The sequence below is a fragment of the Bombus vosnesenskii genome, unplaced genomic scaffold (genome assembly GCF_011952255.1).
Source record: "Bombus vosnesenskii isolate JDL3184/JDL3185 unplaced genomic scaffold, Bvos_JDL3184-5_v1.1 scf7180000014535, whole genome shotgun sequence".
NCBI classification, from domain to species: domain Eukaryota; kingdom Metazoa; phylum Arthropoda; class Insecta; order Hymenoptera; family Apidae; genus Bombus; species Bombus vosnesenskii.
In genome coordinates this window covers 1,188,977-1,205,548 of record NW_022883506.1, presented here as the reverse complement: position 1 = coordinate 1,205,548, position 16,572 = coordinate 1,188,977, and the positions used below count along the sequence as shown (strand labels likewise).

The following is a 16,572-nucleotide window of genomic DNA, read 5'->3' as shown; positions in this document are numbered from 1 at the left end:
TGTGACCGTGGTTACGTCTATTATGTACCTCGTTCGCGGCCGCAGCGCGGCGCGTCGGCAAGCAAGGGCGATACACTAACTTCAGGGACAGTCACGAAAACAGCTTTTTCACGTTAATCATTCCAGAATTTCAGTTCCAACAAGACAGCTGTTTATGTTTTCCTCACATTTTGCCTTTCTTAAAATCAGTGTCCTTTCTGGCAATGTGTTGAATACAAATTTTTATTTCTAATAGAATTATTAACGTAGTATAATTTTGTCTATATAATCCTTGCTTTGTTACAAATAAAGATGACGTATTTAAGTTCGTGGGAAGAATTTGAAAAAGGTGCTGAGAGGTTATATCTTCAAGACCCAATGAAGGTGTGTTTTAATTAAATTAATGTTCATTTATACATTTTTTATTCATAAAATATATATTGAAATGTATTCTAGTTAATAACATAAGGTATAGGTTATAAAACATAGGTTATAAATCGTAATTGAGATAAGTATGACATGACATGTCATATTGAAAACTAAACTCTACTTAAACAAATTTTTTAACTAAAAAATATATCATATACAACTGTAAAATTTTTAGAACGTGAATTTTCACTGTATTAATTGGTATATGAATAATACAAATGTATTCTGTGCAAAATATTTATTTATTTTAATACTAGATTACAGGTGAAATAAATAAAGTTTATAAAGGCAGATCACATTTATAAATAGTTCAATAATCATGAAGTCTATAATTTATTATTTTGTCATTTTAGGCTCGGTATACAATGAAATATTGCCATAATAAAGGTGTTCTATATCTAAAACTTACAGATAACAGAACGGTAAGCTTTATCCTTATACAACTTACCTTGTAAGTCTTAAAAATCTACTTAAATAATACATTTATAATTTTCTTCCATAGTGTCTACAATATAAAACAGAGATAGCACAAGATTTAAAGAAGATGGAAAAATTTATAGGAAACCTAATGAGGCACATGGCATCTAAAGAGAGCTAAATAAGGACTAGATGAGATTAGGGACACTTTTTTAATCAAGGAATAAAAGTGCTGCGCATTTAATTCATTGTTTACGTTGTTCCATTTCATAAGATTCAGTGATTGATGGGATTATAGATATTTAATTTGAATGAGGTATAAAACTTTCTTAAATATACAATATGTGCATAAATGTCTATTTTGTCTTTATTTAAAGCTTCATGCTCATTTCGGGCAGTTCCGTTGTCTCCTTGTTAAAGTTCTGAAACAGTATAAAATAAAATGTATCGTGGTATAAATTTATGTAGAAATAAATTTATTTAAAAATAATTGTTCCAAATAAAAACCATTTTAAGGTACAAAAATATGGTATACTAAAATTTACTTGAAAATACCAATACTTCTCGGAAAGTGTAACTGTGTGCATATGTGTAACAGCAGCATGTAGTGCATTAGTTATTAATAAAGCCGAACTTAATTTTAATTTTTTACTAGATATTATTGTAAAAGGGAAGCACGAAGCAATGAAAAGAAGCACTTACGATATAATGGGCTGAAGAACAGCATCCAGAGTAGTATCAACAGGAGGGTAGATTTCTTGATTTGGAGACAGTTCATAGCGTACCTCTCCCCCTAATTGCATTTGCGGCTATACCAAACAAAACTATTTTACTAATTTACTATGCAGAAGATTGTACGATACAACACACTACATTTTACCAACAGTATTTCATTGAATCGATTTTTCTTATCGCATTATGATTCAAAGAGAAGAAAAATGATGTAACAAAATACTGTGGCTAGCAGAGAAGGAAATAGCAAGCCTTAACCACATGTATTTGTAAAAAGCGTTCAGTGCATCTAAAAGATTTTCGTACAATAAGTGCACAATCTTAATAAAGACAATTTATCTGTCATTTAAGATTATAGTAATCCTTCTTTCTTTCTTAAAAGCAAAAAGCTTAAACTACTTGAAGCAAAAGTGTTACCCATTATTTTCTAGTAATATTTTGTTCAAGCAATAACATAGTGAAGTATAATTACGTGTAGAAAGCGGAAGTAAAGAAAATAATGAGTTTCACTCGAAACCAAAATTGATAAACGAAAAATTGACGTCATAAACGAACAAGCGAAAAAATACGTACTACCCGATTAGGTTTAGCGCTGTCGGCGGAACTTGAGCAGCAACTTGAAAATTCCTGCGGTGTACTTTCCCCGAGCCCACTGTCCACATTACTTCCTATTAATATTCTGTTGTTACGAGTATAATAAAAGTCCTTCCTCATATTGCACTCGCTCCTACTACCATCGTAGTATTTTGTCTCGACTGGACTCGGCCTGGTCGGCGGCAAATTATAACTTCCGTCGCGACTATGTTGTATCATTCTTCTGTTTCTTTTGCCAACGGGTCCGATCGTTCTGAAAGTGATTCCTTGACAATCTTGCGATATCACGGCAAAATTTAAGCACAGCCCTGATCGGACACCAACGACATCGATGCATATTTTAGTTTATCAAACGTTCATAACATGGTTAATACATACTACGAGCCATATTGCATTCCCTAACGATACATATTTTTATTCACATTACAACACTAAGTTTTACTTAACAATTTCTCCATTCGTCGATCACTTACATACGTACGCCAATGTATTTAAAAGTCTATAAGTGTTTAAGGAGAGAATAACGTTACTGGCTACCTAAAGAGGGGTTCAGGGAATCGAGTCGACTGGCATGATGAAAATTTCGATCTGGATCGTTGACAATGATTATCTACCAGAACTTCAACACTCCCATATACCGATCACAATTAATTAACGATTAACACGATGCATTATACCATTACATAGAAAATACACAAAACATTTCAAAAGAAAACACACACGTACAAATGCTACAATTGTTTTTAGAACGTATTTTTATGGGACAGCAATGTGCTTTCATGGTATAGCGAAAAGCATCAGTATAGGTGCCAGCCAGGAAATAAATAAACAGGTGCGACAAGCTGTTAATCTCATCGATTTATTAAGGACCTATCATGCTTTAAATAAATAATAGGGGGCATGCTTAAAATAGATCACGTACATGCTCTTAATAAATTAAACAAAAAAAAAAAAAAAAAGAAACACCGCATGCAATGGGAAAAATTTCAAACAATGACTACGGATCCCGTCTCATCCTCCAGTTGCGGAGGATGACTCTGGATGTTGCAGGCCATCTTGAGATCATCGTACCTAGGTAGGGACGATGAGTCTGCGTCATCCAATCGAGAATTGCTAGACTGTAGCACATTGCTAGACGTACATTGTTGTACGGATGATTGCGATTGAACCACCGTATATGGTATCTCTCGTCGTTGCTGTTCAGTCATTCCGGAAGTATCGACTAGCCCAAACTCCAAGTGTCTGCAAAATCAGCCATTGTTTCATTGTTTTACATTATGTCGTGTTACTCAAGGAAATTCATTATTTTTACAGAAACTTCCTTGCATAAATCATTGTGCAAATTGTTTGGTATAAATAATTCAATTTCATTCACACCAGAAGTAATTAGATTAGTATACATATGTTACATGGTAATACTAAGATTGTTCGGTTTATATGTACACGAGATATAGTTGTTTCATTTGGAGGGAGAAATATAATACAAAGTATTTGTGCAATTTTAACATTAAATATGTACATTTGAAATTAGATAAATTACATTTGTATTGGAGATGACGAGGTAGATAAAATTCACTTTGGATCATTTGGTTTTCATGCATTTAATATCTAACTTTAACTAATTTAACTATATATCGCTATAAACACAATAAAATAATATTGAAAATTTTATACAAAATAATATTACAAAAAGTTTATACTTAATATTATACTTACCCCTCCAAATCAAACAATTCTTCTACGTGTTCTCTCTTATCTTTATTTTTACCGAACAAACAGCATAAAAAGATGAGAAAGGAAACATCTATTTGATAAATGATTATTTCAGTATTGTTACAATTTCATAAAAAAAACGTACTTTCTAAGTTCGTCTGGCAATGGTTGCTTTTGAGAAGGACTCCGGTGTCTACTTCTATGCCTTCTTCTTGGTTCCGTGTGGCTCACCTATTAAAATATTCATTTTAATCAGTTTACATTTACGATAAAAGAAGGAAAACGCACGAGAAACTGTACGAAATAGAGAAGACGAAAGCATCGCTGAATATCGAATAAAAGAAATAATATTCAACATCTTATTCGAACTTACAACAGCCCGTTGAACCCCTTCGCCTTTCCGCTTCTGTGCTTCTTTCCATTGCGGTTCGGAATCTACCAATTCGTGTCTAAAAAGATTTACGCACGCATATGTAAAATCTTTTAATTCCAAAATATTCGTGCATAGTATAAAATGTTTTGTGATAAACTAAGTTGGCTCGTTCCACTTGTGATTTTACATTAAAGACATACTTCCCAGGCGCGTCGTCATTAAAATAATTATCACCTTTATATGCTCTACGTACCCTACCGTGAGAATATAATGAGTACAAGGGTTTCCTTCCCGTCCTCACGGTCGATGAACTTGCATAAGATGTTCTATCAAGATATTTCGTTTTCACATCACTGTCTAAGGGGCCTTTATTATGCCGATTAATTACCAATTAGGCTAACTAACGTATATCTTAGAATTTAGACGTATATCTTAGAATTCTAATTGTCTCAATGCACGATAACAAATGTAACGATGCTGATCAACGCAGTTGAGTTGTTTCTTTCGATTAATGTCTAATCGTTGACAACGGTGAGCATAAATAAATACAAGAAAATGGTACCTAGATGATCGGGAACTTCTGTGCTTCCTACGGTGCTTGCGATGGCCCGATCTTGTATCCGAACCTCTCGATAGCTCGGATTCGCAATCAGAGTGACGACTATGTCTTCGATGACTATGACTATGACTTCTTCTACGATGACCACCGCGACTATGACTGTCTCCTGAACTTTGGCTCTCTACAGAGCTACTCCGTCGTTGGAGTCTGCTCAAGAGCTAAAAAGTGAATAACGATATAGCATTAACGCTAAGAATATTGAAATTCAACTCATTTCTGCTACACAATACGAAAAATTATAAAATATAATCGAGTTAATAAGAAATAACAGATGTGAAGAACGTACTGCCGGTGCCGTTCCCGCAGAGCGGACCGACCGAGGACTAGACGAAGTGTAAAGACCACGAGGTTGGCTCTGAGTCCACGGCGCGCTCCTGGTACTCCTAGGACTTGAATTATTCACTTGTCTCGCATTTTGAGTATTGCACAGAACGTTTCCCCCGACCGAATTGCTGCTCGGATTCGAATTCACTGTCGCGGGTGTTTCCACGAACGGGCCGACCATTTCTTGGCCTTCGACCACGCGTCGCTGTGCCCTACGACTAGGTGTTCTCTGGAAAATCGGCGGTGGATTCCGTCTAATCACTGTGTGCTTCTCAGAGCTAGACGGAGGACTGTACGAGCGGAAACGAGAGTAAGGACTCAAAGGTGGTGGACCGGTGGCCATCAACCGGAAGAATGCTTGGTGCTCCAAACAACACTTCCATAGATGTCTACAGGCACCTTTTGACGGTGACTCGAAACCGTGCGTTCTTTCCTCAGAATTCTTTTCGCTGACTCTTAGCATGAAATATCTACCCTGAAAGAAGTAATAGGATGATTTTTATGTATTTTAATGCTAATTATAGTAGCAATTTTTATATGTGAAACATATGAGTGAATAATGTTTCGAGAAATGACGTTTACCTACCTTATAATAGATCTTATTGATTCGAGGCCAATAGTAATTTCCCACTTTGGACTTGTTACGTAGTAGAATTATCCCGCTCGGTGTCAGACCCAAAAAATACTCCACGCTATCTTCGCCCTGCGAATCGAGATTACGGGTTTTCTACACATTATCGTGTTTCGTTAAGGCATCGGTAACTTTTGTTCGTTTATACAACAAGTACCTACCAAAACGGGATGCAAATCAACCCCGTACATTTCCAGCCATTTCACCTTGTCCAAATAATTCAGCTCCGCGGCAGAGGGTAATTGTCCTCTGGAAAAGAAGGTCATTACCTTTAAATTACCTTCATTATTAATTGCGTGTATTGTGAAATCTATCACTTTACTTTCTATACTATATGTAAAACAAATGAAAGCGGGTATCTTCTTTACAGATGCTTGTGTTAAGGAATGTAATGTAAATGTAAGACATACACGAGAGTTTTATGAAGTTCCACTATACGATTTTCCAATTCCGTAGTTTGGTTCGCTAAAAACCGAAATTCAGTAACGTAGCCCACAGAATGTCGCCTTGGATCGTAGTCTCCGAGTTCCGCTGAAACAATCATATTAATTCAATGTTATTTTAATTCAAGAAATAATGTCTCTGGGAGTATATCGCTTATTTCTGAAATCTTAAATTAGTTTATCCGGGAAAACAATATGTATAAACTTTTCTTCATAAAAAAAAACGTGCAATTATACTCTAAAAATTGATGACTCCCTGGTATATGTTGTACATTGTACACGTAACAGGTTACAAATATTTAATGTTTTCTCATTACGTAATTCCATATATTTTCTTTATACGGACACACGAGTTCATCGAGCATGCAAGACGTACACACGTGGAACACGTTCACGATTTATTTTCAAAGCATTAAGCAAATCGTCCAGTAACACGCATTCCGTCAACCGGATGCTTACACGCATTATCTACGCTAGGAAAAAAAAGTATGATAGCACTCTCATCCTGCAATCTACGTACGCACAAGTTGCGCCTAGTCCACCCTTCTTTTTCCTCTTTCTCTTTAGTTTCTTACCCTGCACGATCTAAATGCATGCAAGTAAGAGAAATTATGCCTTAAAGTTGCTGTTGCATTTTTCTTAGAATATCGTGCAATGCGAGCAAAAATTAAATGTGGTACAATTTGTTGAATTTTATTGGAGATAAATATATAGGGAGATAATTTGTGCATTTTATTGGAGATAAAAAAAGGTGCAAGTTAGAAAATTAAACATTTTGTGATTACGATATTCAAATAGTTAGACACATGTAATTATTTTTTCGATAACATAGGAAACGAATCCTATCTAAGTGACTGTGCTACTCAAGCTTGTTTGAAATTTGAGATCTATATTTCTGATTTACCATTGTCTAGCCGCTGTCCTCGTTCCTTTTGTCTTTCATGCACCTAGTTTATCATGATATACGAGGTATTCAATTTAATTGTATAACAAATTCCGTTTTGATGCACCAGTTTAAAACTTAATATATTAAGTTGTCCTAAAAGCTTCTCTTGTTTTGTAAGGAAACGATAGATAATCCATTTTATTCCAATAGAACCTGATACATTACGGCACAACATCGCATGCAAATTGCAACAGAGAAATTATTCGAACGTAATGCCACTTACGTATAATATTAGTTTCTATAAAATGTCACAACTATAGATATTATTGCTCGTATTATAATATACATCATTAAAATTAGTCATTATTAAAATATAAAAGAAAAGTATCTTTTATTTTATCGTTATTATTTTGTGAATTTTTTACTTTTTGCTACTTTTCAAACTTTCACGAACCAAGTGACATATGCTGTTGACTGAACGATCGCAATCTGCTCCAATATTTGCTGCTACTTTCCATCGTAATGTGTAAATTCCAAATGCAAAAATGCTTAAAAGGGTCCCAACAACAGAACCAATTAAATTCACTTGGTCGCGTTGTGTAAAACTAAGATTTCAATGTCTACGCAACTAATCGCATAAATCTAATTTACATAAAGGAATTTCAGCTCGTCGGAATTTCGCTACTTTCGTCCTATCTCCAAGTTCTGCTTCTTCGAAACCTGTCACCGTCAGTTGCTATAGGCTGCAGCACGGAAATGCCCTCCAGAAATCATCCTAGTCGCTTAATTGAATCACTGACTTTGATGAATATCGGCTGAGACCAGCACGAGGGGCACTTTATTTTCTCGCTGGTTTGGTCTCTCTCCGGTCCTTCGCCTACCATACAGAACAGAATTCCTGCACCTTGTCGTCGTCGATTTCTTGTATGTTCATTCGGTCATGTAATTACGAGACCGCCGGTCGTAGACTACGAAACGATCGGAATCAAGCCGCAAAACGCGTTACCAGGGTCCCAGAAGTTTTGCCTAAATGAAGAGGAATTTGTTCGATGATGAAAATGGTATGCGGAGATGTTCGACCATGTGGACGATTATGGAAGAAGAACTGTCTCGTACGTGAGGAAAGAAGTAGTGAGTGGAGCCGAGGAATGCGACTCGATCGATAAAAGTCGTCGCTCGTAATTAAAACCTTTGGATTCTACCTTTACATTTAACGAGACAACGATTTGATCGTTGATCGATGGAAATTGGTGATCGAAGGGGAACGAGGTGTATTGAATGGAACGAGGAGCAATCCTTCTTGGTATTGAAAGTTGTTGAAAGTTGCGAATATTAGTTGTGCAGCTTGTTAGTTCGGTTTAGAAGGCGAAGGAGAAGTCCAAGTTCGTTGAAATTAAAAAGAAAATTTAATTAGACTTAGAACGACGTAAGGGAATATACGGTAATTTATATGTCGACTTGTCGATTAGTAGCTAACTATAAATTTCCTTTTTTGAAGTTGTTAAATCTGTAAGTATTACTTTTCAGTTATTTTTCATTTATTAAATGTGAAGTTTTTCAATAAATGCAAAAATAAAAGATGTAAAAACGAATATTTTGTAATTGAAAAAATAAACAAGACAAAATGTTTACCGATATGGTTAATTGATCATTCATAGTATCCTGATGGCAATACCGATCGAATGACTTCACGAATACCGTGAGTTCCATAAAATAAATTGCTTAGAACGAAAGTCGTATCATGCTGCTGAGTCATAGTCGATAAAATACGAAACAAATTTCTTTTCAACTACCCAGTTATTAAAATGTTGCTAAAAGGTTTCTTACAAGGAACAATGCATTGCCATTTTAACACAAATATTTATAATATTTATTGTTGAAGTGGTTACCACTTCTAAGAAAACTCTACATCTGGTCTTTCTTAGTTTTCTCAAGCACTGAAGCCATCGACAGCGCGTAGACAAAAGACTGCGACGAAGTCAGGCCATAAACAGTAGACAGGCGACGTTGGCTTCGGGGTTTTTCAGTTATTAGGTAACACAGCTAGCGTGCGGATCTGGACCAGCTCAAATTGTATTTTTACTTATTACACTTCTATTTAAATATATTTTCTACCTTACAATTTATCCACGTGTTTTCTTTGTTTACACACCGAATAACCTCAACATTTATAAACAAATATTAAAAATTTTTATTTCTGGTTATTATTTGTCAGGTAACTTTTATATCAGCTTTTATTAATAATTCTAGTTATTTGAGATTTTATTCTTGGGAGGAGCACAAGCTTGTTCCAAAGTAATTTGGTACATCGTAAGCAAGAAATCACCCTTTTGATCTACGAAATTGAAATTATATTTTATAAAAAGATACGGAAATCCTTTCAAGTTACATTTCACTGACCGTCCTTTGTACATCTTTGATTTCTATCCGCTTGACCAATAATTTCCAAGGCCCTTTATGCTATTTCCTTTCGCATTTCCAATTACAGAAGTGAAGTGAGCTACTCGAATTTCTTCTGTCAACGCAATTACTTCAATGGTGTTTTCGTTTACTAAAAATGTTTCGATCAAAAGTTATATATTCAGTTACGTAACGATATTTTTTATACAAAAAGATATAAAAGTTCAAGTCGCATACTAAAATTAGCTCTGATTGAAAACTTAGTCGATTCAATATTCACTTTGGAATAAAAATCGCTTAAAATAGTAATTTCATTGAGTGGTATTCATCTATATGAAGGTACGCATCATTAAGAGACGACGGGAAGCAACGATAGCAGGTTAAACGTACGAAACAATTAAGTTTTCAAATAGGATTCCATTGTCCGTGTTTCAGTGAGGCATTCTCGAGAATTTTTCTTCATGTTCGAAGAACGGAAGGAGCCGCGGAGCGACAGTGGGAGTATAAATTAATTTACGAAGCGAAACAGCGCTCTAAAAATGAATTCATCCCGTCCGAGTGAAGGGAGCTCGACAGTGCAGGAAGAAATACGCGTGACAATAATGGAATTCACCCCAGTGAGGCTCCGGAAAAAAAAAAACGAAAGAAACGCCTAAAGGTGTTTTCGTCGCCGTTGTAATGGCATTGTAAGCTCAAAGCTCCTTGGCTATCTTGTTTGAGATCTCCGTGGAGTTGGACAACGCTTTTCGCTGGCGCAAGCACTATCTCCCATTCGTAAAACGACGACCGGGTCTACTTATTTCCAGAGTAACTCCAATATTTGCGGAAGCTGAGCGTAAAAGGGTTCGTCGCTGGACGAATCAGATTCATTGCTCGAAAGAAAAACGCGTTACCAAAGAGTGGTGCATTTTCAGGGGAGACGCTGGAACGAGAAAGAGATAAAAATCATGTACGAGTGACTATCCTGGTTGGCGAGTTGATTAATATTCGTCGTTAAACTGTCTTCCTCGTAAAATTACTTCCCGACGCTGAACAAGCGCGTAATTGCGTACGCTATATAACGGCCAAGTTTCGCTCTCGTCCCTTCTTTTTCTTTTGTATTCATGGGAGAAAAAGGTTTCTTTAATTGCTGCCAGCCGCATAAACCAAGGAAAATGTGGAATTTTTCAAGAACACCGTGCAATATCAAGGGTTTGATTAAATAGATGCGATGAATAAGTCATATGAATAAATTTGAAAGATGATTTTCCACGTATAGACGTGAAAATATGAATTTCACAAAACAATTCCATTCAGACGAGCTTTGATTATGAAATTCGCTAATATCGTTCTCACTGAAAATATTTCATTCGCGCCTTGACTTTAAAAAATTTCTCGACTTTTGCTTAATTTTTCAACGTTAACTTGTTGTTTGTTGTATATTCTCTGCTTTGTATTCTTCCTGTTTACTCTTCGTTCTTTGCCAGTTGATTCTCTGTCAATGACTAGTTAATTGAAGGATCCTCGGTTGTACTGTAGTATTTAAAACTAACAAACTCAAAATCAATATGTATTCTACCACGTATCTTCCCTATATACGTACTTACTCTATCTCTTTACGCCATTCCAAACACCTAATATTTGCTTATCATCCAACACACGTGACGTTCATTTATGTTCAGCGTTACAGCAGCTTATTAGTTTAACCTTTACGATTGCCGAGGCAAAGAGAAGGAACAAAGAAGGATTAAAATTAAGATAAAATAAAAAGGATATTAAAATCTTGAATTTCTATTGGACAGTTAAGAAGCTACTTTGAGATAGCTCTTTTACCGCGGTAAAAGAAACAGACAGTGACTAGTATTTTTAGTATTACGCAAATCGCAATCGCAAGATCTCTGGTAGACGAATCACGTTCCGAAACGAAGACTTCTGGGTTCGGTAGTATCGAAGGAAAGAGCGCGTCTCGCGTGGAGAAGCGCGGAAAGAAAGGCAAGCAGGAAAGTCGAACACGTAAAATTCTGTTGCTCAAGATGTTGCAATCCATCGTCGCGCGGTGATCTCATCCGTGGCGAACCGCAGTCGCATTCAGAGAAGTTTATCTCCATTTCGCGAAGCAAAACGCGTGCCATGTCCATTTTTCTCTCTCTCGCCAGCTTCACGCCTTCCTCGTCCGTTCCGCGTTTCGTTGTCAACAGGCAGAGAGACTGAACAAGAAGAAAGGGCATTCATTTCGTCCCTTTTGACGGCGATGAGACGCAAACACGACCGTATCTTTTTCTCTCGTTCTCTTTTCTTCTTCCACTGTATCTACCCTTTCTCTATTTGCATGACTTTGAATCTCAGCAGCAGATAACTAACGCGTGGACCTGGAGCTTTCTTCTGGTCGGCTCTTGGCAGCGTCGTCGTCTTTCCATCGCGTACGTTAGACGAGAACGGGTCGATGTTTCGAAATCTTCAACCGTTAACTTATTTTTCAGTTTTTAGTATTTCTTTTGAGTATTAACTTTACACGATATCATTTTCTCCTGGCATTTTTGTTCTTCTCGTCATTTTCCTTAATATACCTAAAGTATATCACACGTTATTGTGCAAACGAAAACTTCGACTCAAAGATACAGGAAAGGAGTAAAATCTTTCACGAAGATCGATTACTTTCTCCATTCTATCTATATTTGAACGGAAGTATTTCGAAATAGAAACGAGTATCTGCAAAGGGTGGAAAGTTAGAAGCACTTTAGGAAAGCTTAACTCGTTTTTACATGGCCGTCTCTTTTCACCGGCGATATTGAAATTACTTGCCGTTCAAACGTTCTGTCAATTTTTTAACACCACTTTCGTTGAACCATGTCTTTGCTGGATACTTTATCTGTACTCTGTACTCGGAGGACAAAAGATTCCAGAACTTTTTTCGAAACGTTCTCTCCATCTGTTACTTTCGACAAACGTTTGAATTGTTTAATTAATTACATTTACTATCAAAATTTTTGTCACGGCGTATAATTTTGTAAGATATTTAATATTTGTTAAATAATATGATATGTAACTCAAGTTAAATGTAAACAATCAGAAATTTAGTGACACCAAAGAAATGAAATATAGTTTTCATGTTAGATATTTGCCTGCAAGAGTGCAGGATTAATTCAGGTTTTGCAACGGGTTCGCGATTAACATGAGTGAAAACGGGCGAAAACGTGGTGATTTTTCACATCGCCGTGTTTACCATCGACAAAAGTGCTCCGGTACAGCCTCTTGATTTCAGACTGTGAAGTAAAAATGAGGATACTCCTTCGTACTTTTCTATTTCATGATGCTTTCCTTGGGATTCCATTTAAAGGTGAAAAATATATTCAAATGTGCATATTATTTTTTCTTTTGACTCTTCGATTACGATATATAGCATTCCACTTAAATTAAGAAAATATAGCTTCCTTTAAGTACGGATTTAGTGAAAATTTAAATAAAAGGTAGATTGTATTATGCAAAGTAAATAAAATCTGTGGAGATCAATTTTGTTCATTTCGAACGAAGATTCTTTCAAAATATATTCGACGATCAGTGAATTTCAAATTCTCTCAGCACGATTCGCAATTGTCTTTCGATTCAAGACGTGCAAAGCTAAGTCTACACCGACAGACGATTGTCCCCAGACACATGTCGCAGACAATCAGCGTTTATCTTTCGTGCAAAATCCGCAGAAAGATAGATGCTGATTGGAAATGTCGACTTAACTTAAAGCTAGTCGTAATTTGCACGTTTATCAGCGTGAAAAGTTCATAGAAAATAGAGAAAAGTATGTTTCGTGATTCCGAGCGGGTGAATGCGGTTCTCCAAAAAGATTCGATGGAGCGGTGTTGCGCGTTGCCTGTTCACCGGAAAGGCGATGAAAAAGAAACGATGGTGAAGTGTAATTTCGACGTGACGGCTTTGTGCCGCGTGGGTGCATAATGTAGCACCTACCATGCAATTTTGTTTAGACTCTCTCGGAAATAAGCGTGCCCGAGCGTTAGGCGTTGCCCCGTTAAATTTCCACCGACGCTATCCTTGTCTTGCAATGTTGACGGCTCGGAACCAAGGCGGCGTTATCGCGATAAAAATTGCACACGTTTCATCGTTCTCTTCGTGTTTTGTCTACTTCGACCATAGGGAACGCAGATTGCCGTCGCGTAAAATCTTATCGGGCACGACTCGCTTCCAAGCGGTAACACGGTGAAGAAAGATGGGGATAGAGAGAATAGTGCAACGATTCTTCATTTGAAAGCGTATTAGGTTACATGATGAATGATTCGAGTTACTCAGTTTCTTCCAGGTATTTCGTGTTTTAATAAAAAGAACTTTGGATTAAAAGCAATAGTGAAAAATCGATAGAAATTGAGCAGCAATTCCAGGACATTTTTACAGTGAACTTTTTTGAACCGATGCATGTTAATAAGTAGGTTATTGTTATATAAATCTATTTTAGTTATGTGTCAAATTTAAATAAAAAGTCATGCGAGTGAAATTGTAAACAAATAATTTTTTATCAATGCAGTAAAATAATTTCGATAAATGAATTTTGCTCCTTTTTCCTTACCGTTTCCGATTGGAACATGCTTCTGTACAATACTACAGTTAAATTGATTACACGTGAAATTATATGCGTTAATTGAATTACTGTACTTAAATCGCATCAAGCTAATTAAACAGGGTGATTAAACGTTAGCATAAATTTGGTGCAAATAATAGGAAACGAAATTTAATTGAAAAAGCAAAAACAATAGTTAGAATCAAGTTCTCTCTTATCAAAAGCTGTCAATACTACTTAATACTCGAAATACTAGGAATTTATGAGGTACCAAACAGCAGTTATTAAGCTAATTATTTTGAACCTTTGTCAATTAACGATGCGCAACATTAAATCTCAAATTACTAAAAAATTCTTCAAAAAATTTTCTGAAAAACTTGAAAACGTACTCATTAAAAATTCGAATAATTTTTATTAATAATTTTATATCAACGGAAATCTTTGCGTTTCCTTAACTTGCTTTATTTTTCATCTTTATATTAGAAAATAAAATCACCTTAAGCATAATACCGTAAGCATAAAGTCACGTTTAATTTAGATCTAACCATTAACTGCTACATTATAAATTTATGCGATCGTAAAATCCTCGAAACCTGTGCCTGTAGAACCTTCTCGATAATTATCGTCTGTTTATCGTCGATAATTGCGTGAAACTAGCCTTACGAGATCAAGCATAACGTTATCGTGGGTTACACAAACCCGATTCCGCCTATTTTTTGCATAATGTTATTCCAGATGAGAAAACCTGAACGACCTCTTCTTTGCATGCAGGATTCAAGGGCAGTGCAAACCATACCGGAAGACGATGCCAGGAAAGTCGAGTCGTTGACAGTGAAACAAAAGGAGTTACGCCTCATTTTCAGAATTATAGTGGCATCTCTAATGAGGAACGAGCACTCGGAGGCCATTTGTGGTTCACGTTGGTAATTGTCTCGGCAAGATTACTTGCTTAAGCGATTTTCCTTTACGCCTGCTTGCGACTCGACGTTTGCGCGTTCCCGGCCAAGAGCGCTCTGTTTCTTCGAATTGTCTTCCCTTAATTGGACGTGATTCTCGGTTTCAATTAGCGCAGTTTTTTTTCGCGATAATTACGGAAGTGTCGTGTTTAACGAGGATCAAAACTGATTTAAGACTATTTTTCTAAAGGTTTCGTTGAAATTCTTGGAATTTCCTTGTTAAATCTGTTAGAGTAATCTCCAAAGAAATACCAATCTCTAGGGAAAATGATAAAATATATTATCGAACTAAAATTAATCGGTACATTTCACGCGAAAGTAATTTATCTCTGTTTTGAAATATTTTATGAGGATAGTTAGTATTTGTTTCGTTATATTTCACGTTTTTGTTAAAATATACTTGATAGGAATCGTTACCATTAAATTCCATAAATCGTGCAATGAACTTGCACCCTGTAATTGGATTATTATCTTATAGTTCTGAAGGAATTAATTTGTGGAGTTACGAAGAAAGCTACGATATTAATTAAGCTAAATTCCCCAGTTAGTTAAGAGTTGATAGAAGGTACCAAAAATTGAATGGTATAATAAGATTTATCTTATTACTTCGCTGTTTTCGTCAGGATAGTCATCGCTAAAACTTCAGATTTACAAAATCAAGGCAGAATACCTAAAAAGATCGAATGTACTAGCAGATAAAATTTGAATGAAATTTTCAAAGGAATTTATGAGAACTTTACTGGCTGGAACAGGTATTTCACGAATCATTACTTTGCGTCCTTAGTTAAGCATTCACAAAGCCCTGAACGCGTATTTTTAGATTTTTTCCATTGAAAAAGATTATCGTTGAGATTTTGAATAAAAAGATTATCTCTGGCTTAATAGAAAATAACAAATAGTTATCTTTACTACAAATTTTTTTTTTAATTTACTTAGAGGAAAATATGATTAAATGCATTCGTTGCGCTTATTGATACTAAACTCAACGTTCTGTTACAAAAGTAATTATTTAACCACTTTTAAGAATACAACTGCATTTCACAATGTCAAATACCGTTGTATAATCAACGTTAATTAATATTAATTAACACGCTTTTCGGTTTATTTTTGCGATCAAATAGAACTGTGCAACGTTAGCTAGTGTCCTTGAATTCTTAAACCTATTCCTTTGAAAGAGTCGCTACTTTACGCCGGAGGAACAGATTCCCTCTTGAATTATTTCGTTCAATTAGCATAGGTTCGATTTCCTTTTCGTTGAAAAAATTGTCTCGTTACTCGGGCCGGGAAAATAGTTAATCCAGCTTTGCAACGAACACGTTTGGAACTGAATGTTAATGCAACAACGGTAGTACCAACTCCTCCCATTCTTCTGCATCTACGAGTTAACTTTCTTTGACCTTGAGAAGATTAATACGCCGGGATTTAATTAAAGCTACCAATTTTAATCATAGCGTTCATTAGAAGCGGTAATAATCTTCGTGCTCAGTCGGCTGACGGAAGCCGCGTTGTGAAAAGAAATCGAGCGAACATTAA

At 35.9% G+C, this 16,572-nt stretch overlaps 2 protein-coding genes across 5 annotated transcripts in view; one reads left to right on the top strand and one right to left on the bottom strand.

The window, feature by feature from the left end:
• Positions 1–56: 56 nt before the first annotated feature.
• Positions 57–1,315, top strand: LOC117240026 (signal recognition particle 9 kDa protein). The gene is made up of 3 exons (XM_033505871.1): positions 57–363; positions 762–830; positions 911–1,315. Exons 1-3 carry the CDS (start codon positions 292–294, stop codon positions 1,004–1,006), a joined length of 237 nt encoding a protein of 78 aa, XP_033361762.1. The 5' UTR covers positions 57–291; the 3' UTR covers positions 1,007–1,315.
• Positions 1,109–16,572, bottom strand: part of LOC117240024 (band 4.1-like protein 4) — a 63,662-nt gene continuing 48,198 nt past the window's right edge. For 3 of the 4 annotated variants that reach the window (XM_033505868.1, XM_033505869.1, XM_033505867.1), the window contains 11 exons: positions 6,222–6,342; positions 5,973–6,060; positions 5,767–5,883; positions 5,143–5,655; positions 4,800–5,014; positions 4,238–4,313; positions 4,010–4,095; positions 3,223–3,393; positions 2,131–2,404; positions 1,528–1,634; positions 1,109–1,247 (listed from right to left, as the gene is read on the bottom strand). In XM_033505868.1, the coding sequence (XP_033361759.1) occupies positions 1,211–1,247; positions 1,528–1,634; positions 2,131–2,404; positions 3,223–3,393; positions 4,010–4,095; positions 4,238–4,313; positions 4,800–5,014; positions 5,143–5,655; positions 5,767–5,883; positions 5,973–6,060; positions 6,222–6,342 (1,805 nt within the window). In that variant the 3' untranslated portion in view covers positions 1,109–1,210. The remainder of the gene's footprint in view (positions 1,248–1,527; positions 1,635–2,130; positions 2,405–3,222; positions 3,394–4,009; positions 4,096–4,237; positions 4,314–4,799; positions 5,015–5,142; positions 5,656–5,766; positions 5,884–5,972; positions 6,061–6,221; positions 6,343–16,572) is intronic. The other variant, XM_033505870.1, reaches the window with a different exon arrangement.

What these genes read in the sequence shown, in the direction of transcription:
- LOC117240026 (XM_033505871.1), top strand. Translation starts at nt 292, where the DNA reads ATGACGTATTTAAGTTCGTGGGAAGAATTTGAAAAAGGTGCTGAGAGG. An exon ending in ATCTTCAAGACCCAATGAAG is followed by an intron (nt 364 to 761) that starts GTGTGTTTTAAT and finishes TTGTCATTTTAG; the next exon opens with GCTCGGTATACAATGAAATA. An exon ending in AACTTACAGATAACAGAACG is followed by an intron (nt 831 to 910) that starts GTAAGCTTTATC and finishes TTTCTTCCATAG; the next exon opens with TGTCTACAATATAAAACAGA.